This window comes from Vespula vulgaris, chromosome 12, assembly GCF_905475345.1.
Source record: "Vespula vulgaris chromosome 12, iyVesVulg1.1, whole genome shotgun sequence".
NCBI classification, from domain to species: domain Eukaryota; kingdom Metazoa; phylum Arthropoda; class Insecta; order Hymenoptera; family Vespidae; genus Vespula; species Vespula vulgaris.
Window position 1 is genome coordinate 2490327 of NC_066597.1, and position 18911 is coordinate 2509237.

At 28.0% G+C, this 18911-nt stretch overlaps 8 protein-coding genes across 14 annotated transcripts; 4 read left to right on the forward strand and 4 right to left on the reverse strand.

The window, feature by feature from the left end:
• Positions 1-403: 403 nt before the first annotated feature.
• On the forward strand, positions 404-2306 carry LOC127067984 (prostaglandin E synthase 3). 2 transcript variants are annotated; one of them, XM_051003498.1, is made up of 3 exons: positions 404-524; positions 1347-1728; positions 1831-2306. In XM_051003498.1, exons 1-3 carry the CDS (start codon positions 508-510, stop codon positions 1948-1950), a joined length of 519 nt encoding a protein of 172 aa, XP_050859455.1. In that variant the 5' UTR covers positions 404-507; the 3' UTR covers positions 1951-2306. The 2 variants fall into 2 exon arrangements, with proteins under 2 accessions (XP_050859455.1, XP_050859457.1); XM_051003500.1 differs by lacking the exon at positions 404-524 and adding an exon at positions 834-859.
• A 230-nt stretch (positions 2307-2536) lies between these two features.
• LOC127067981 (INO80 complex subunit C) lies at positions 2537-5443 on the reverse strand. Of its 4 annotated transcripts, none has more exons than XM_051003494.1 (5): positions 5283-5426; positions 3558-3722; positions 3186-3363; positions 2881-2948; positions 2537-2711 (listed from the first exon to the last, which is right to left on the reverse strand). In XM_051003494.1, exons 3-5 carry the CDS (start codon positions 3361-3363, stop codon positions 2580-2582), a joined length of 378 nt encoding a protein of 125 aa, XP_050859451.1. In that variant the 5' UTR covers positions 3558-3722; positions 5283-5426; the 3' UTR covers positions 2537-2579. The 4 variants fall into 4 exon arrangements, with proteins under 4 accessions (XP_050859451.1, XP_050859449.1, XP_050859448.1 ...); XM_051003492.1 differs by lacking the exon at positions 5283-5426 and adding exons at positions 3785-3906; positions 4084-5244 and having other exon boundaries at positions 2537-2948; XM_051003491.1 differs by lacking the exon at positions 5283-5426 and adding exons at positions 3785-3972; positions 4084-5244 and having other exon boundaries at positions 2537-2948.
• A 133-nt stretch (positions 5444-5576) lies between these two features.
• LOC127067982 (triosephosphate isomerase) lies at positions 5577-7295 on the forward strand. Its single transcript, XM_051003495.1, has 3 exons — positions 5577-5830; positions 6272-6525; positions 6600-7295. The coding sequence occupies exons 1-3, from the start codon at positions 5722-5724 to the stop codon at positions 6978-6980; spliced, it is 744 nt and encodes a 247-aa protein (XP_050859452.1). The 5' UTR covers positions 5577-5721; the 3' UTR covers positions 6981-7295.
• On the reverse strand, positions 7285-8063 carry LOC127067985 (39S ribosomal protein L20, mitochondrial). The gene is made up of 3 exons (XM_051003501.1): positions 7875-8063; positions 7681-7791; positions 7285-7557 (listed from the first exon to the last, which is right to left on the reverse strand). Exons 1-3 carry the CDS (start codon positions 7959-7961, stop codon positions 7309-7311), a joined length of 447 nt encoding a protein of 148 aa, XP_050859458.1. The 5' UTR covers positions 7962-8063; the 3' UTR covers positions 7285-7308.
• A 5-nt stretch (positions 8064-8068) lies between these two features.
• LOC127067978 (something about silencing protein 10) lies at positions 8069-10216 on the forward strand. Its single transcript, XM_051003485.1, has 4 exons — positions 8069-8211; positions 8482-9071; positions 9156-9829; positions 9955-10216. The coding sequence occupies exons 1-4, from the start codon at positions 8195-8197 to the stop codon at positions 10042-10044; spliced, it is 1371 nt and encodes a 456-aa protein (XP_050859442.1). The 5' UTR covers positions 8069-8194; the 3' UTR covers positions 10045-10216.
• A 119-nt stretch (positions 10217-10335) lies between these two features.
• LOC127067986 (10 kDa heat shock protein, mitochondrial) lies at positions 10336-11523 on the reverse strand. The gene is made up of 3 exons (XM_051003502.1): positions 11356-11523; positions 10617-10793; positions 10336-10545 (listed from the first exon to the last, which is right to left on the reverse strand). The coding sequence occupies exons 1-3, from the start codon at positions 11356-11358 to the stop codon at positions 10402-10404; spliced, it is 324 nt and encodes a 107-aa protein (XP_050859459.1). The 5' UTR covers positions 11359-11523; the 3' UTR covers positions 10336-10401.
• Positions 11524-12145: 622 nt separating this feature from the next.
• LOC127067973 (heat shock protein 60A) lies at positions 12146-15645 on the forward strand. Its single transcript, XM_051003463.1, has 5 exons — positions 12146-12449; positions 12986-13403; positions 13493-14079; positions 14165-14468; positions 14553-15645. Exons 2-5 carry the CDS (start codon positions 12986-12988, stop codon positions 14954-14956), a joined length of 1713 nt encoding a protein of 570 aa, XP_050859420.1. The 5' UTR covers positions 12146-12449; the 3' UTR covers positions 14957-15645.
• A 54-nt stretch (positions 15646-15699) lies between these two features.
• LOC127067976 (DEAD-box helicase Dbp80) lies at positions 15700-18881 on the reverse strand. Of its 3 annotated transcripts, none has more exons than XM_051003482.1 (8): positions 18391-18881; positions 17963-18186; positions 17767-17859; positions 17465-17682; positions 17158-17335; positions 16834-17071; positions 16601-16763; positions 15700-16521 (listed from the first exon to the last, which is right to left on the reverse strand). In XM_051003482.1, the coding sequence occupies exons 1-8, from the start codon at positions 18451-18453 to the stop codon at positions 16268-16270; spliced, it is 1431 nt and encodes a 476-aa protein (XP_050859439.1). In that variant the 5' UTR covers positions 18454-18881; the 3' UTR covers positions 15700-16267. The 3 variants fall into 3 exon arrangements, with proteins under 3 accessions (XP_050859439.1, XP_050859436.1, XP_050859437.1); XM_051003479.1 differs by having other exon boundaries at positions 18761-18856; XM_051003480.1 differs by lacking the exon at positions 18391-18881 and adding an exon at positions 18263-18367.
• Positions 18882-18911: the final 30 nt, after the last annotated feature.

Below are 18911 nucleotides of genomic sequence, written 5' to 3' on the forward strand. Positions count from 1 at the left end.
TATTTCTAATATTAATCTAATATATTTTTCAATTAATCTTAAAATTTATTAATTTGATTGTCATCAATAAATTTTTGTATTTCTCCCGCTTAAATTCCAGTGTATTTTATCAAAAATTGAAACTTCTCAATATTTATAATTTAGTTATCACTTTTACTTAATTCCAAATAGATTTATATTTTATGTATTATTCTTTTCATTGATTCATTATTTTTTGTTAAGAACAGAGGAAGTAATTTGATCCATCTTAAAAGAAAAATATTTCTTTGTTTTAAAACAAGACGAATATTCAATATATTTTGAGAATAAGGTTTAAAGTTCAGATACCGGAAAAAAGTGGGTTAAGTTCGATAAATCGAGATTCGAGATACATTACATAGAACCAATCATAAACTCTGGTTAAATCGATAGTTCAGATCTCGAAATATACTCGAATCAGATCAGCGACGCGATACGTTAGTGTGCTGTGTTTGTTTCCTTCACGTACTGCGAAAGCCGTGAGAAAAAATGACTCAGGAAGGCCAGTAAGTATAGTAAAATCCCTCCCATTTCTCAGCACTAATTTTAGAATCATTCGTCGTAATCTTCTAAATTGCCGTTAAAACCTTGATATTATTAAATATTAGTACTCAATAAAATATGATTGCCGCCCCGTGGCTTTCGAAAGGCCGCCATATTGTATTAGGATGGTTTTATTGATTCTCGAAGATTCTGGAAAACAGACGCAATTCATTGTATTTCAGACCACGTTTTATTCAAAAAACTTTTTTTATTTTGTCGAAATAATAATGGCAATATTACGTAGCATTTAAATTTTATTCACTTTCGACGTAACAGTCTTGATAACGATGCCTAGCATGTAAGATATTCCCGGTGATCAAACGTGATATCTTTTCTGATATAAGCTTTTTCTTCGAATTATTTTTGATTTTTTCTAAATGATATAATATACATTCCTTTTGGAATAAATCAAACGATTTTACGTATATATCTATATCCTATTTTTGTAATTACTATTTTTGTCCTATCATTTCCTATACAGTTTTTGCTATGCCGTAATGACCAGCGATTTTTCTTGGTATAAATTTTATTATCCTAACCTATACGAATGATTACAAAATTTAATTATAATGAACGAAGTATTAGTTTCTTAAAGTTCGGCTCGATATTATGAATTTTATTTGGGTAGATATTTTTTTTTAGGGAAAGAAGATATTTATTAAAATATTTTTTTACAAATTTGTATTTATGTTGTACTTAACCTAACTAATTCTCCACGAGCAAATTCAATGTTCCATGATTTTTTTATTCATCGTTTTTTATGTTAAATTTTTAACGTGTTTCAGATTACCTCCTCCACCTGTTATGTGGGCACAAAGGAGGGATATACTCTTCATTACTATATGCTTAGAGGATTGCAAAGATCCTGTTTTAAAGATTGAGCCAGAAATGTTACATTTCAAGGGTTTGGGTGGGACAGAAAAAAAAATGCATGAGGTTACAATTAATTTATATAAAGAGATCAATCCCGATAAAACAATGAAGAATTTAGGAGGTAGAACTTTAGAATTAGTGCTCTTTAAAAAGGAAGAAGGGCCATATTGGCCAAGATTAACTAAGGAAAAAACAAAGGCTCATTGGTTGAAAAGTGATTTCAACAAATGGAAGGATGAAGATGATAGTGATGATGAGGGTGATTTTGAAGGTGGCAGCCATGAATTAGAAGAAGTAAATTTGTTTTGAAATTATTAATATTAATATCATAAGATTCTTTTTTTTGTCTACATTGAGTCATTGTATATATTTATATCATTTTATTAACATTCATAGATGATGCGACACATGGGTGGCTTAGGAGGTTCAGGGGATAGTAAGCCTAACTTCGATGATCTGGGAGATGAGGTGGATGAAATGGATAGTGATGATGAAGATATACCTGATTTGGAATGAACAACTTTTTAACAATACAGCAAATTAATCCTCTTAAAAGAAATGACCTATGGATAGTGCACCGTCGAGAGATACTTCAGTAGGCCATGTGCTGTTTGTATTTTCGATTACAAATAATTTTTACAAATTTGCTGATGGCCGATGTAGTAGCAAACAACCAAGTTGTGCGGTGTGCTAAACAAATTTGAAAGATAATTGCAGAAGTTGGCATATGAACAGTAATACAGTATCAAAGGATTCTTAATCCCTTTTTAGTCTGTAGTTCATACAATAAGTTAATGGACAAGCTTTTTTAATGAATTGTGTAAAATATCAAGAAGGTAAAATAATGATAACTACTTAAATTGTCTGAAGAATTGTTTATTTCAGTACAGCCCATTAATATATCAAAGCTAAATAGTTATTAAAAATAAATAAAAGGTAAACAATGATTAAAACAGATTAATGGAAAGCAGGTTTTCTTTCCTTATAAATTTTGATTAGCCTTTTCCTAAATTCATGCAAAATTTCTATATAAATATACAAAATTAAATTTAAAATATGTAAAATATTTCGTGTGATTAAAAAGGGACATTGAAACATACAATTTAAAAAAGAATGATATATTTCTTGCAATTTAATTAAAATACTTAACCAACGATACTAGAAGCACCACGTAATGCTAAATATCCAGCAGTTATATCCATTGGCAAACTGCGAACTGTGGCAAATTCTTCGGCAGTTGCATAATATAACTTAGTTTGTGGATCTGTATACCGTGCCTGTGCAAATAAATGTGATTAACATCTGTGTTCTTATCTTAATAATATAACTGACACATAGTATGAAACTGGATTCTTTAAAATATTAATTTTTTAAATAATGCATTTACTGATAAAATATTTCATAATTGAAAACTCGAAAGTACAATATTTTTCGTGTACTACTTACAGGCAGACCAGATATATCAGAATACTTCTTTGCAGGTTTAAAACTTGGCGGTGCATTGATAGCACTATCTGAAATTTACATTAATGTAGAATTAATAACATTGATAAATTAGCCAGTGGTAAAAGTTTATTTCATTTATAATATGGTTTGGATGTTCTGACAAAATTTTGCATTGTTTCTATAAAAATGTTTTGCGCTCGCTAGAGAATATTAATAAAATCATTTACTCTTGACATTAACTGATCTATTGTTACTACTGTATTTTAATTTAGATTTTAAATGTAAATTAAAATCAAAAATCATACAATGTACTACTTCAGTAGGCCATGGTAAACTACGTTCCTGAGCTAAAACCTGTTTAAGAGATCTCCAAGTTCTTTTCTTTCCAGTATTACTTATTGGCCGAAATTGTTGGTGGAAAGATGGATTTTTGAATACAGGTTGAGTTTTTTTATTATTTTCCACTGCTTCTTCATTCACCATCTAAAAATGAAAATATTATAAAGTAGAAGCAACTTTTATAATTCTAAACTAACCTATTAATTTTTTTATGATGACTAGCTTACATTCTATAAGAATTTCTTGTATCATAATATCGAATTTATATATACATATATGTGTATATATAAATTATTTATATTATGTATAATGAGTCACAAAATTCTATAAATATATACCTTTTCGATAAAACATCTTCTGGATAGGATAAAATTAATATTTTGTTTATTTCACAACCAAGTATAGCACAAATCATATGAACCATAGTTATATTTTGATGCTTTACCAAAAGTTTTGCCCAATGACTTACAACCAATAAAGCATTATAGTACTCAGTAGAATCACTAAGGACAATTTATATGATTAAAAATTATAGATAGTGAATCCTATAAGTATAAAAAAATACCTTGAAGATTCAAAATGATATCTACATCCTTGTGACAAATGTTTTTGTATAATAGCAGACAAATTATTTGTACATAGTACATAAGCTTTTTCACTTGGTTCAACCAAACACAATATTGCCTGCTTACATAGTAAAATTATTTGTTGATATTTTTTATCGGTGTTTTCAAAATTGGAGCAATCAATCTTCTACATATACAATTATAATAACAAATAAACAAACAAGCTTATTATATATAAATGTCATGTTTTAAAGTAAGTATATATCATATATTTCTATAAATTCATATTACTAGTTACCTCAGTTGCTATATATAAGGATATATGTATATATTTTTTGATAAAATCTTCATCTTTCGTATAAAGTTCTAATAATTTCTTATTTAATTCATTTTCATACTCCACATATTCTATTATATTATCTGTTAAATTACAGGCGATAGCATTGTATTTCTTTTTATTATTTTGTTGTAGACAGTTTGTTAAAGAATTATCATATTGTTTTGAAGTTGTATTTTTTAATGTGTATTTACTGAATTTACTATCTAAGGTTCCTTGATACTTCTTAATGCGAGAATTCTTTTTATAAGAATTTGATAATTTATATTTACTTTCCATAATATTACTTTGTATTTTTATTTTATTAATTTTTTGAATAATTTTTGTATTAATATTTTTCAAATGAGATGCAAGAACTGGAATGCTTTTTGAATAAACAGATTTATCGAGAATGTTTGTGTGCTTTTCTATGAAATGTTCTATGTCATATGGATTTGAAAAGTCAAGATTACTTTGATATACATCTTTCATTTTCTCACAAATATCTAGTTTTTTATTTTGTATCTTATATGTTTTATCCGTATAGGTTAAGAAATGTTTTTTTTTTGACCTTTCATAACCCAAGCTTTGCATAAGCGAATGTACTAATTTATCCAAGTTAAAAGCCGACATGTAAAGCATACTTATTCCAAAATGATAATAGTTTGTTGCATTGATTATGTATAATATTGCATTTAAATATCACTTATTTGTACACATAGCAAAAGAGGTCAAAGGTATATAATAATAGAAGTATGATAGCATTTGTCTTTTATACGTTTTTTTTTTAACAAACTTCAATCAACATTATAACTAATAGAAATATCTCACGCGAGATATATACTTTAAGTATCAACTAAGTATTAATATATAAATATATCAAGAATATTAATAAAATATGAGGCATTCTGCACTCGTGTTTCCTAAAAAAGAATTCCTCAAAATGTGCACGTACGTAAAATATCGTAAGTATAATAAATTAATGTGATCGATTATGGAAATATTATAATTTAAGAAATTCTTTATACGTATAAATACGTCAACATACGCGAACCATACGAAAGCATATATATGTATGTGTAAACAAAAATTTATTATTTGAGGTTAAAAATCTAATAATATTTTTGATTGCAAATTTTTTATATATTTATTACAACAATATATTAAAAATATATATTTACCTTTTTTAACGATTAATTTATTTTGCTTCTTTACTTATTATTAATTATTACTTTTGTAAAATAATAATCACACGGTAAGAATTAATAATTACAAGCATTTATCAAATGCATTCGCGCGGTTAAAATGCACAAATCAAATGCATCTGTTATTACGTCATCATAAAATTTACCTATAACAAATCAGTAATGCATACTATATAGTATCAATGAATTCCTCCAATTGTGACGTCACGTAACCTTGTGCCTACACGTATGCGCAAAGTAGTCCTACCGGGGGACACTGAAATTTGATATCAGATCGAACCTAACGTGACAAGAATCACCTTCTTACTTTCGTGAAGGTCATAAGGACGAACGGTCAAAAAAACTTGTTATAGAATCAATATCGAAACGGATTTCATTAAATACTTTCATTAGCTGTAACACGATCAAATCAAACATGGGACGAAAATTTTTTGTCGGTGGAAATTGGAAAATGAATGGAACCAAAAAAGAAATCGACGATATTGTTGCATTTCTGAAAGCTGGTCCATTGGATCCTAACGTTGGTATGTGCCTATTAAAATATAAAATGTATCGCATAAATATACAGTATAAGTCATGTAACTATACCACCTTTGCTTATTCTTATATTATACAAACTTAAAATTAAAGAAGTATAAAAGTTATACTACAATTATGATTTTTTATAAAATTATCTAAAAAAAGAAAGATTTTGAAGCTTACTAGTAACAAAAACATTAAAACCAATTTCTAATTCATCACTTTATATAAACTTTTATATCAGCCTATATATGCTATATTACATGTCAACATCTTTAATCAATATATTATCATTCTCTTTATTTTTTGTATCATTAAATTACATTATCTGTTTGTTTACATGTTAATTTTAAATTATAGTTAAGTGAAAAAAAACTTAATGATTTTATTATATGTTCTATATATTACTTATATAATAACACTTATTAATATATGAATTATTTCAGATATCGTTGTTGGTGTACCATCTATTTATCTCACATATGTACGAAGTATTTTGCCTTCTAATGTTGATATTAGTGGTCAAAATGCATATAAAGTAGCTAAAGGAGCTTTCACAGGTGAAATTAGCCCAGCTATGCTTCTTGATAATTGTATTCCATGGGTAATTCTTGGACATTCTGAACGTAGAAATGTTTTTGGAGAAACAGATGAATTGATTGCAGAAAAAGTTGCGCATTCATTGGAAGCTGGATTGAAAGTAAATGATTCTTTTATTAATGATATTATACTTTATTGTTTACGACATAACTCTAAGGAAATATTATTTTGAAGGTGATAGCCTGTATTGGAGAAAAATTAGAAGAACGTGAAGCTGGGAAAACGGAAGAAGTAGTTTTTCGTCAAACAAAAGCTATTGCAGATAAAATTAAATCATGGGACAATGTAGTTCTTGCATATGAACCTGTTTGGGCAATTGGAACAGGTAAAACTGCTACACCTCAACAAGCGCAAGAAGTCCATGAGAAATTACGAAACTGGTTTACTAAGAATGTGAATGCAAATGTTGCTGAAACAATTAGAATTATTTATGGTGGATCCGTAACAGCAGGAAATGCTAAAGATTTAGCAAAAGAAAAAGACATTGATGGATTTTTAGTTGGAGGTGCTTCTTTGAAACCTGATTTTGTACAAATCATAAATGCTAAACAGTGAACTCAATGCATAACATATTTCATGTTAATGTTTGTTTTTTTCTCAATTATATGTTCAAAGGGTATATCTTTAAAACATGCATATTATCAGAACATATATTTTCTTATACATCATTACAATTTTAATTTCAAAATTTTAATTATTAAACATTTACAAAGCTCAAATCATAGTAATGAATATTTTTTGAAACAACCATAAAATAAAAGCAAATATATATTTCATATAACATACATACATACATATATATTACATTGTTGTTAGAATAGTTGTTTAATGAAAATATAATAAATATAACAAAGACATATAAATGTTATACATCATATCTACTTTATTCAATTAAACCATTTGTTATAACAGTAGTTGATTCTTTTTTTGTTTTTTGTTTATTAAATCCATCTTGTTGGGCTCTTGCATTTGCAATAGCTACAAGAGATTTAAATGTTCTTGGTTCCCAACAAGCCAAATCAGCTAAACTCTTATAATTTAATAAAATATTACATCTGGTTAAACCTTCATTAAATGTTTTTAGATCCATATCATGTTCTAATGTAGCTGCATTGTTTCTTGTTATCCAAAGCTGTAATTATAAATTTAAAAATAAGGTAATTTTTTATTCTTTTTTATATTAATAAATTTTTTCACACCACTTAATAATAAAATTATCATTCCAAACTAGTATTATATATTTTGTCAATGTTACCTCACGCATATCTTCCTTTTTTAATTTTCGTCCTTTGGTAGCAAAAACTAAAGATCTATGAACATTTCTAATAGAGATAGAGTAACAATTTCTTCTTCTGCCTATAAAATGCTGTAAGATACAATTATTAGAAGTCTGATTGTACAATAACTAATTCATAAGAAATATTATTTATATACTGTGCTATTACTTACAGAAGCAATTTGGAATATTTTACGTTTTCGCCAGAATTCATCTGGTCCTCGCGATCGAACCAATAAATTTAACGATAGAAATACCATGCTTTCTCACAGAAATTAATAACTTTTTATTACGTGCAATTATAAAGGTTAGTTTGTTTTAAAATGGTCTAGCATCGATCGCCACCTATCGACTACTAAATATCGATACTAATTTTATTTCGATATAACCTCCTAATATCACTCGAAGATCAGTAGTCGAGTGATTTGTTTAATAAAAAGTATACACGTTTTTATTCTATCTTGTAAAATAAATATATATACCTTTACATAAAATGGTTGGGAAAAAAAAGTAAGAATTAATGAAACATCTTTAATATATTATATTTTAAATATATAGAATGATAGGCTTCTTTCTTTCATATTTTGCACATTTTTCATAAAAATAGAGAAAATAGTTAAAAATAATTTATTCAATATGATAGTAATTACATTATTATATTATAATAACTATAAATAGCTAACTATAATTTTATGTAAAATTATTCTAAAAAAAAAAGACGCAACTTATTTTAATTTTAAATATAATTGTGTTTTACTATAAACTTTCTTTATCATTTAGAGTAAAAAATACATTTAAAGTTGAAGACATTGAAGATATAGACATGAATGAAGTCTCAGATTCTGAAGATCAGTATTCAGAAGAAGATCAAGATTTGCTTAGAAAAGTGAGAATAAAAGAAGCACCAGAAAATTTTGATAGTGATGATGAGGTATACAGATTGCAAGATGATGAAGAAAATGAAAATGATGATATGGATGATGAACAAGCTGATTCTATGGAATCTGATATTGAGGGATTAGAAGATGATTTCAACATACCTGATGAGAGAGCTTGGGGCAAAAAGAAAAGAACATACTATTCTACAGATTACATAGATCCTGATTATGCCTCTGCTAGTCAAAAAGATATAGTTAATGCGGAAATAGAAGAACAAGAAGCAAGAAGCATTCAAAAGAGATTAGCTGAACAATTAGATGATGCTGATTTTGGTTTAGATTTTATACAAGTAAAAGATGACGATGGAAAAGCTCACCATGATGAAGAAGAGACTATAAAAACAGATCTTACCAAACTTAGTAAAAGACAGAGACAGGTATTAGTTCAAAAGGAAAGTCCAGAATTTCTGGCTCTTGTTAATGATTTCAAAGGTAAATCCTATACATTATTTTTTTGTGACATTTATATTTTCCTATATTTTCTTATATATTACCATATATTGTAATTTTTTGCAGAATATATGAATGAAGCTAAAAATATACTTGCACCTTTTTTGGAACTTGTTAAAAAAGGCATATGTCCAGATTGTCCTGCAGTTGCCTTTATTAAAACAAAATATCAAATAGTATTAAATTATTGTGTTAATATTTCGTTTTATTTAATGCTGAAAGCCAAAAGATTACCTGTCAGTTCGCATCCCGTTATAAAACGTTTAGCTCAATATCGTCAACTTCTTAGCCAATTACATGCAGGAGAAGGAAATTTATTAGAAAAAATTGAAGAGATATTAAAAATTGAAAAAAATGGTGGATCTCTTTATAATATATCGGAAGAATCGGTAACTTGCTTTAACAAAAAGAAAACAGTTATCATGATGGAAGACAAGAAAAAACGACAACGACAAATGAATGAGACAAGCGAAGATAAAGAATCTGACAATATTACAGACGATGAACTGTATGAAGAAAGTAAGTTATCTGACAAAGATAATGAAGAATTGAATGTTGAAACAGATAATCAAGAAAATGAGATATCAGAGCAAATGGAAGATTTGGAAGGAAAAAGAGCAATTACATATCAAATAGCAAAGAATAAAGGTCTTACACCACATCGTAAGAAAGAGCAACGAAATCCAAGAGTTAAGCATAGGAATAAATATCGCAAAGCGAAAATACGTAGGAAAGGAGCAGTGCGTATTAAAATATCTAATTTACTAATTTATATATGTGTATATATATATATATATATATATATATATATATATATATATATATATAGTTATACAAAATTATATATATACCTCTCTTTTTTCAGGTTAGAGAAATCAGGAAAGAATTAACTCGCTACAGCGGAGAAATATCAGGAATCAAAGCAAGTGTGAAAAAGAGTATTAAATTGAAATAGTAAATACATAATAAGTACATACTGTAATCAATAATATAATTGAACCAATGAAATCTATTATTGTATATAACATTACAATATAATTCTATCATATTCATTGTCAGACTTATTACATTTAATCAGGATAATGTTTATATGGCTTTATCAGAAACAAATAAACGATTTAATTTTATTTTTTATATGTACGAAAAAATGACACTTATCTTAACAATCGTTTTGCAAAGAAAATGTAAATATCAACAATCCTTTCTTTCGCGCACCACTCATATTTATTTTACATATATTCTTGAAGATTTTTCAAATGATGTTTATTGAGAACTTACAAAAATGTGTTGTTATTCTATACTTAGTAGACATTCAAACTTCTAGTTTTGCTAAAATATCAGATTCACGAAATAGATGATATTCCTTGTTGTCTTCAAGCTCAACTTTTGTACCACCATATTCAGGTAGCAGCACAGTATCACCAACCTTAATACTCAAGGGTACATGTTCACCTTTCTAAAACAGATATAAATTTCATTAACTTTTTTCTTGAAATTTATATAAATATAAAATATTATAATTCATACATTGTTTCGAGAGCCAGGTCCTATAGCTACAACAGTCCCTTGTAATACTTTAGCTTGTGCTTTTTCAGGAAGAACAATGCCTCCTTTTGTTTTGGTTATAACTTCTGCTCTTTTTATCAAAACTCTATCGAACAAAGGAACGAGCCTTTTAACTGCATTAGCAGCAACACTAGTAGCCTGCAAATAAAATGTTATTCCTTTAAAATAAATCTTTATTACTGCATGAACTATTATTATATTAATGTTTCAAATAATTAATACTTTTAATTGTTGCATAATTGAGAAATTTTAAATCTTCACTTTTCACAAAATTGAAAAAAAAAAACCTTAATAAGAATTACCACTTCAAATGCAGTTGTAATCAACTTTCTAAACTGTAACCGACTTTCTAATGCAAAATGTGTATATTTCACATAATATAACTCTTGCAAACAAAATTATAAACAAATGCTATCGAATCGAAAAGCATGAGATTCGCATTGCAATCGTTTAATGTTGTTGGTAAAAAATGTTGTTGGTAAAAAAACAACGAACAGTAATCGTTTTTTATACGTATACGAATTATTAATAAATTAGTTTAAAGGTTATCTTAGATATAAAATAATTCACGCCCGAATAGTACTCATGTTAAAAAGTGATTCTTCATTTTATAATATCAATGGACAGTGTAAAGATGAGATAGTATCCATAATTTTTCTTTAACAATTAAAATTAAATATTTAAACTATTAAATTCTTACCATGTTAATTTGATTCTTTTTCGCTTTTAGTCTGATATCTCCTACCGGCAAGCACACTTGCGCACGTTGTGTAACCTCCTCGTGCAAAAGACCAGAGTTTACCCTCTCCCGTTTTTCTCGAAAGTTCGTATATTTCGTCAGCACCCTAACCGAGCGCCACGTTCATCGATTTACTCGAAGCTTCTGACAAAGATAACGTTCTTGTTACATAATCGTATGCTCCCATATTAGAAATAAATGTAGATAATATTTCTTTAATAACAGTTATTATCGTCATCATTAACTTTTTAGAGCATGTAAACATAAGATTAATAAGCATAATGTTTATTTTTTATATATATATATATATATTTTTTATACATTTTAATGTAAAATTTTTCATCAAATTTTAGGATCTCTTTTATAAGACCCTTGATTAATAGTTTTATTAACAAAACTATGCATTTTATTATTTATAGATTAATTTTGTATCACAACCAAAAAATTTTGATTAGAATTAAAGTAAATTTTAATCTTGTATCGATATATGACATATTTATAGCGTCCATTTTGTTCTTATAAAACATATATATAGATTTTGTTGTAGAATAAATTATTAGGATTATAATTGTAAAATACGTTATTTAATTATGATATATTATATACCTTATTATATATTTCCAAATTTATTTCTGATATATGCTAGAAAAGATGATTGGTTTAAGCAGACATATTGCGTCATCGAAATCTACGTACATTCTAGAAACATGAAGTTTAATACCGGTCGATAAATAAATGCTGAATTTCAATGAAATTTGAAATAATTTTATTGTAAATAATCTTTAGATAAATGATCAATTGATTTATTCGTTTATTTATAGCATCATTTTGTAACAAAGGATAAGAATATTCTTGTTTTTTTAATCGTGTAGAAAAGGTTAGGTTACAGATAGAAAAGGAAAGTAGGGGAGATGCCCATGTGATAGCGCCAAGCTCATATCTTCTCATTCCATTCTGAAGACAACGTGCGGTCACGCCGTGTCGATTTTCAACTACTTCTTAAAAAGCTTCATCGTCGTTTCTATTTAAAAGTGTCCTTCGTTGCGAAATAAAAGGTAAAAAAAATAGTTTAAATTAATTTAATCCTTCGTTTTTAATCAATAACGTTGAAAAATCTAATCAATTTATTTAAGCCGGCCGGAATCGCCCAGCTCATATCGAACGTGTCTATCTTCCTTCTGTGAATAAGATTTTTACTAGAATACAACAAAACGATTTCCTTTAATTTTAATAATTTTTATTTTTTCTTGCATATATAGATAAATTCTTTGCTCTGATATTACTTTTTTTTTATATTTCTTTAGAGAAAAGATCAATGCACGCGGTATTTACATAACCGCAATCGTGCTTGAATACGAACGAATTTAACGCCCAAATATTTTATGCAGATTTTCATTTAAATAAATTTGTAATTTATTACGGATCATAGTTTTCGTATTTGTTAACGAAAATATTATTATCTTGCTATTCAATTTCACTTTTAAATGACAATATTTCTCGATCTTTTTTTTTACTTTCACATTAATTTTTTTACGATTTACATTTTTTGCTATATTTTATTTATTCATTTATTTTTTTTTCTTTTTTGTAGATGTATAGATTACCAAGCATGATGCGCTCTGTAGCTCTGCGCCAAATGCAGCTGCAGACACGAACTTATGCTAAAGATGTTAGATTTGGAGCAGAAGTACGAGCCTTGATGTTGCAAGGTGTAGATATTTTAGCAGATGCCGTAGCTGTAACAATGGGCCCTAAAGGACGTAATGTTATTCTGGAACAAAGTTGGGGTAGCCCCAAAATTACTAAAGACGGTGTAACAGTAGCTAAAGGAGTTGAATTAAAAGATAAGTTCCAGAATATTGGAGCAAAATTAGTACAAGATGTGGCTAATAATACTAATGAAGAGGCTGGAGATGGAACTACAACGGCTACTGTTTTAGCCAGAGCCATAGCTAAAGAAGGTTTTGAAAAGATTAGTAAAGGTGCTAATCCTGTTGAAATCAGAAGAGGTAAGAAAATCTTTGCTATCTTGATCTTAATTATACCATTATATAATTAGGTATTTTATATTCTAAAAATAACCTGTTCATCATTTTAGGAGTAATGTTAGCCGTCGACAAAATTAAAGAAGAATTAAAGCTTTTAAGCAAACCTGTAACAACATCTGAAGAAATTGCTCAAGTAGCCACTATATCTGCTAATGGAGATAAGACTATTGGAAATCTAATTTCTGATGCCATGAGAAAAGTTGGTAATGAAGGTGTTATTACAGTGAAAGATGGGAAAACCCTTCATGATGAACTTGAAGTAATAGAAGGAATGAAATTTGATAGAGGATATATTTCCCCATACTTCATAAATTCTAGTAAAGGTGCCAAAGTAGAATTTCAAGATGCATTATTACTCTTTAGTGAAAAGAAAATATCATCTGTACAAAGTATTATACCTGCTTTGGAGTTAGCAAATACGCAGCGCAAGCCACTTGTTATAATTGCAGAAGATATTGATGGGGAAGCATTGTCAACTTTAGTTGTTAACAGATTAAAAATTGGATTGCAAGTAGCTGCAGTTAAAGCACCTGGTTTTGGTGAAAACAGAAAAGCAACTCTGCAAGATATGGCCATTTCTACAGGTGGTATAGTTTTTGGAGATGATGCAAATCTTGTTAAACTGGAAGATGTACAGGTAAATTTAATTATAAGATTTACTAGTAATCCATAATAATATAGTTTGGTCATTTTTATTAATAAGAAAAAAAATTTTATTCCAGTTAAGCGACTTAGGGCAAGTTGGAGAAGTTGTCATTACAAAGGATGATACACTCTTCTTAAACGGTAAAGGGAAGAAGAGTGACATTGACAGAAGAGCGGAACAAATTAGAGATCAAATTAATGACACCACATCTGACTATGAGAAAGAAAAATTGCAAGAACGACTTGCAAAAATTACAACAGGTGTAGCAGTTTTAAGAGTTGGTGGAAGTAGTGAAGTAGAAGTTAATGAAAAAAAGGACCGTGTTACTGATGCATTGAATGCTACTAGAGCTGCTGTCGAGGAAGGTATTGTACCTGGAGGTAAGTTCATCTTATAATTTAAATATATAACTAATGTTTATCATTTTAATATTAATTTCTAATATATATTTTATTCGCTTTTAGGTGGAACTGCTTTGTTAAGATGTGCTCCATCATTACAACAATTAAAAGCATCCAATACTGATCAAGCAATAGGTATCAAAATTGTAGCAAATGCTTTGAGAATGCCATGCTTGCAAATTGCTCTAAATGCAGGTGTAGATGCAAGTCTTGTTGTTGCAAAAGTCAGCGATGGAAAACTTGGCTATGACGCATTAAATGACGAATATGTTGATATGATAGAAAAAGGTATTATTGATCCTACTAAAGTAGTACGCACAGCACTTACGGATGCAGCAGGAGTTGCATCATTGCTTACGACTGCAGAGGCAGTTGTAACTGAATTGCCTAAAGAAGAATCACAAACACCAATGGGTGGTATGGGTGGCATGGGTGGTATGGGTGGTATGGGTGGAATGGGCATGTAATAAAAAGACTGATTATTCTACACAATTACAATTGAAATCTGTAGAATCAGTTCAAATATCAAGTTATTGTTTGAACAGTTAAAATAAGAAAGAGGTAAAGATCGATCGCTATAATGGCCATGGAGTCATAACAGTACGTTCCATTGTTTTTTTACGCGTTTGTAAACGTTACGTCAAATACATACACATATTTCTGAAAAATCACGAAAATTCTCTTTTTGTCAAATGATTTGAATATAACGCAAATAGCATGTAATGCTGCAGGTAATATAATTTATGTACAAAAATATATTACATTATATATGTCCAGTGTTAATACTCAAACGATTTGAGTAAAAAAAATATTTGAAGTATTTTTTGTGTCTATGTTACTTTTATATTCTATTTAGCTATTTTGGTTATATAATCCAAATGAAGAGCATAAATCCTTAAGATCTACTTAAAATAAAAATTGTACAGAATTTCAATATATACATATAACGAATAACGTTGAATATGCACATGCGTAACTCGAAATTAATCATCATTATATGCATAAAATTTTTGTATTTTCGTAAATAAGAATGAAAATCTATATAATTTACATCTTCAAATAGTAATCTCTGTTCTTTTCATTTTTCGTTTTTTACTTTTGTCAATAGCATAGTTATTTTCATTTTTTTAGTTTCAATAAATGGAAAATTATTTTACATATTTTTCTTCAATAAATCCTGTTTATACACAATAAAAAAACTTCGTACATGTAATATTTAGAAAGTAAGTTTATTTTATTAATTGTATATGCTATGATCTGTAATGCCATCATACAAGTATGAAATAACTTATGAATATGTTCTCTTACATGATTTTCAATATATGATGACGTACAAATTTGTTATTTTGTATTTTTTTTCCTTGGATAAGCTTTATTTTTACACGGGTATGGGAAAGTAAATATTTGTTATTTTATATACAAAATTAGGGAGATAATAATTAAATCGTATTAACCTATTATGGATAAGAACATTTCATACATTATATAAAAACATCTTTTTCCTTTCTATAGAGAGTATATCGTTGTAATTATATTCCTGAATTTCATTTATTTATATTTCTTATCCAATCACCATATCATTAACTAATATAAGCCGATAAATATACATAATGAAAAATAAGTATAAGACTTGTTTAGTAGAAATATGTGCTATTGGAAAAGAAATATATGGCATTGCAGATGGTTCAAATATGAGTTCATTTTTAGAATACTTTATAGCAAATTATAGCTATAAATAACTGATACAGAATCGTCCTTGACATTCTATGTAAAATGATTTATGCACCAATTTTTTCAATTTCATCTGCATCTTCTGCGTCGAGGTACTGTATCTTCTTTCCAAAATGTTTTTCTATGTCCTGACATAATTGCATTGCATGTGGCGAATCTATTAAATTAATGGCAATTCCAGATTTACCAAAACGTCCTGTCCTACCGATTCTATGTAAATATGTTTCGCAATCAGCTTGACGACTTTGATCCATTGGTAGATCAAAATTTACTACTATAGTTACTTGCTCCACGTCGATTCCTATAAATTTATAAATATAAATTTCTTTCTCTTATATTTTAACAGTATCTTTATATTAGAGAAAATTAAGATTATATACCTCTTGCTAATACGTTCGTTGTAATAAGAACTTTTTCCAAGCCAGCCCTAAATCTATCCAATACAGAAATTCTTTGTTCTACTGTTAATTCACCAGTTAAAACTGCTACTGCATGACCATCTCTTGTCATTTTTTCTGCTAACCAACTAGCCGTTTTCTTGGTCTAAAAAAACCATGATTTAATATATAGACGAATTATTATATTAGCAACAATGCAAAAAATTATATCATACATGGCAGAAAATAATGGCTTGTCCGATTGTTATTACACCATAAATATTGGTAATAGCTGCATATTTTTCATCTATGTCTTTGCATTTGACATAATATTGTTTAATGTTATCTAAACTTTCTTCTTCTTTCATTAATCGTATTATGAGAGGATTGCTAACTATAATTTCAGCAAATGCCATTACTGCAGCTTCATATGTTGCTGAGAAAAACATCATTTGACATGTGCGTGAAAGTAATCTATAAATAAATATATAATGTATAAATTAAATATATCATTTTTTACTTTAAAAATGTGTTGATGTATAATATATCAAATATGTTACTTGTGAATGCGGATACATTGGTCTTGATGGCCTTGTGTTGCTATCATTACATCAGCTTCATCAAGGACAAAAACTGAGATTTTGTATAAATTAAAAAATTTAAATTTGAGTGCCCAATCTAAAACTTTTCCTGGTGTTCCTATAATGATATGATCTTTGATTTTTGTGCCACGAGAAACTGAAATTAAAAAATTCTAATAAGTAAAAAGATTATAATACATATAAAGGCATAACATATATTATGTATAAATTATATATATATATATATATATATATATATATACACATATTTAAATTAAAATATTACTTTCTTCCCCTCTAACAGCATACTTCAATTTAATTTCAGGACAGAAACGTGACATTTTAGCAGCAACTTCTCCAGTTTGTATCGCTAATTCATATGTAGGTGATAAACAAAGTACTTGTGGATAATCCTTACTTGTATCTACTCTACTTAACATGGCTAATACAAATGCTGCAGTTTTACCAGTTCCAGATTGTGATTGTGCTATCATATTATGAGGCCTAAGAATTTTCAATATTTATTTTTCTTATGATAATTAATCTATTATAAATCTAATATTAATTAGTTTATTATATTTCACTTACGGATCGGCAAGCAAAGTTGGTAATGCTGTTTCTTGAATCTTCGATGGTGCATTAAAACCCATTGCATAAACTCCTTTTAATAATGCAGGTTTACTATATAGAAATTATTATATAAATAATATTTTATAAACATTTTACATTCAGTTATAATTAAGACTTTATATATACATATAAGATACATTATCAGAAAACTCACAGATGAAGTGCTTCAAAAGATTTAACACTATATAATGGAGATGACGGATCCTTTCTTTGTACTTCTATATCTTTTGTGGTTTCAACCAATCCTTTCCTTATAATTTTTTGCAATAAAGATTTTTCTGCCGGTGAAATCTGTTCTTCTGTACCATCATCACTTTTTGTATCCTCATTTGCATTTTCTGATGTTTCTTTTGGCTTCTCTAGATTTAAATTTGTTACCTGCAGAAAGAAGTAAAAGAAGAAAGTAAATATGTAGATAAATGTATTTTATAAATATATTATTATGGATATATACAAAGCAATAACAAAATTTTACGTTCACTATTGTTTTTCTTAAACTGTTTATACTTAAAACATTTGTAGATGAAATAAACAAAAAGAGCATGGTTATACCGGTATTCGAATACGCGAGGATGACATTACCTCAGAAGCTAATTTATCTTGTTCTTCAGCAAATTTCCCCCAATCAATTTTGGCAGAAGCCATTTTTATATCGACTTTGTTAATATTAAAAAACAAATTAAACTTTATAAAAATAAATAGCAAGATGATCACTATCGTGCACTAACGTTCTAAATGGCATAAGCTATCAAAAATCGAGTTTGATTAAATCGTTCAACGAATATTTCAATCGATACTTATGATGTCTGTACATTCGATTTGCCTACTATTACCAACTACACTACCAACTGTTCTTCTCACAGGTTATGCTGAATATAATAAAATATATATACAGATAAACTTATTATTTGACTTTTTTATGCAGTTATACATAAGGTGACTTTTCATATACCGCAACAAGTCGATAAATACATAACATGCTTTTTATTTGCTGCGTCGTTATGAATGGCGACTGAAATGATCTCCGCCATTTTCTTTTTCCGTAAAACTCTTCGATATATGTGCCACAGTTCATATATCAAGCATTTATAGATTGGAAACAT

Excerpts from the sequence above, each read along its gene's own strand:
- LOC127067984 (XM_051003498.1), top strand. Across the intron at positions 1,729-1,830 it reads GCAGCCATGAATTAGAAGAA|ATGATGCGACACATGGGTGG; the intron begins GTAAATTTGTTT and ends TAACATTCATAG.
- LOC127067981 (XM_051003491.1), bottom strand. The coding sequence starts at position 4,743 with ATGCTTTACATGTCGGCTTTTAACTTGGATAAATTAGTACATTCGCTT. Across the intron at positions 3,973-4,083 it reads CCTTATATATAGCAACTGAG|AAGATTGATTGCTCCAATTT; the intron begins GTAACTAGTAAT and ends TTGTATATGTAG. Across the intron at positions 3,723-3,784 it reads TATCATTTTGAATCTTCAAG|TGATTCTACTGAGTACTATA; the intron begins GTATTTTTTTAT and ends AATTGTCCTTAG.
- LOC127067982 (XM_051003495.1), top strand. The coding sequence starts at position 5,722 with ATGGGACGAAAATTTTTTGTCGGTGGAAATTGGAAAATGAATGGAACC. Across the intron at positions 5,831-6,271 it reads TCCATTGGATCCTAACGTTG|ATATCGTTGTTGGTGTACCA; the intron begins GTATGTGCCTAT and ends GAATTATTTCAG. Across the intron at positions 6,526-6,599 it reads CATTGGAAGCTGGATTGAAA|GTGATAGCCTGTATTGGAGA; the intron begins GTAAATGATTCT and ends ATTATTTTGAAG.
- LOC127067985 (XM_051003501.1), bottom strand. The coding sequence starts at position 7,961 with ATGGTATTTCTATCGTTAAATTTATTGGTTCGATCGCGAGGACCAGAT. Across the intron at positions 7,792-7,874 it reads AAATATTCCAAATTGCTTCT|CATTTTATAGGCAGAAGAAG; the intron begins GTAAGTAATAGC and ends TGTATCTTACAG. Across the intron at positions 7,558-7,680 it reads AAAAGGAAGATATGCGTGAG|CTTTGGATAACAAGAAACAA; the intron begins GTAACATTGACA and ends TTATAATTACAG.
- LOC127067978 (XM_051003485.1), top strand. Across the intron at positions 9,072-9,155 it reads TCTTGTTAATGATTTCAAAG|AATATATGAATGAAGCTAAA; the intron begins GTAAATCCTATA and ends AATTTTTTGCAG. Across the intron at positions 9,830-9,954 it reads AAATACGTAGGAAAGGAGCA|GTTAGAGAAATCAGGAAAGA; the intron begins GTGCGTATTAAA and ends CTCTTTTTTCAG.
- LOC127067986 (XM_051003502.1), bottom strand. Across the intron at positions 10,546-10,616 it reads GACCTGGCTCTCGAAACAAT|AAAGGTGAACATGTACCCTT; the intron begins GTATGAATTATA and ends TATCTGTTTTAG.
- LOC127067973 (XM_051003463.1), top strand. The coding sequence starts at position 12,986 with ATGTATAGATTACCAAGCATGATGCGCTCTGTAGCTCTGCGCCAAATG. Across the intron at positions 13,404-13,492 it reads TCCTGTTGAAATCAGAAGAG|GAGTAATGTTAGCCGTCGAC; the intron begins GTAAGAAAATCT and ends TCATCATTTTAG. Across the intron at positions 14,080-14,164 it reads TTAAACTGGAAGATGTACAG|TTAAGCGACTTAGGGCAAGT; the intron begins GTAAATTTAATT and ends ATTTTATTCCAG.
- LOC127067976 (XM_051003480.1), bottom strand. The coding sequence starts at position 18,352 with ATGCTCTTTTTGTTTATTTCATCTACAAATGTTTTAAGTATAAACAGT. Across the intron at positions 17,683-17,766 it reads CCAACTTTGCTTGCCGATCC|GCCTCATAATATGATAGCAC; the intron begins GTAAGTGAAATA and ends GAAAATTCTTAG. Across the intron at positions 16,522-16,600 it reads AACGAACGTATTAGCAAGAG|GAATCGACGTGGAGCAAGTA; the intron begins GTATATAATCTT and ends ATAAATTTATAG.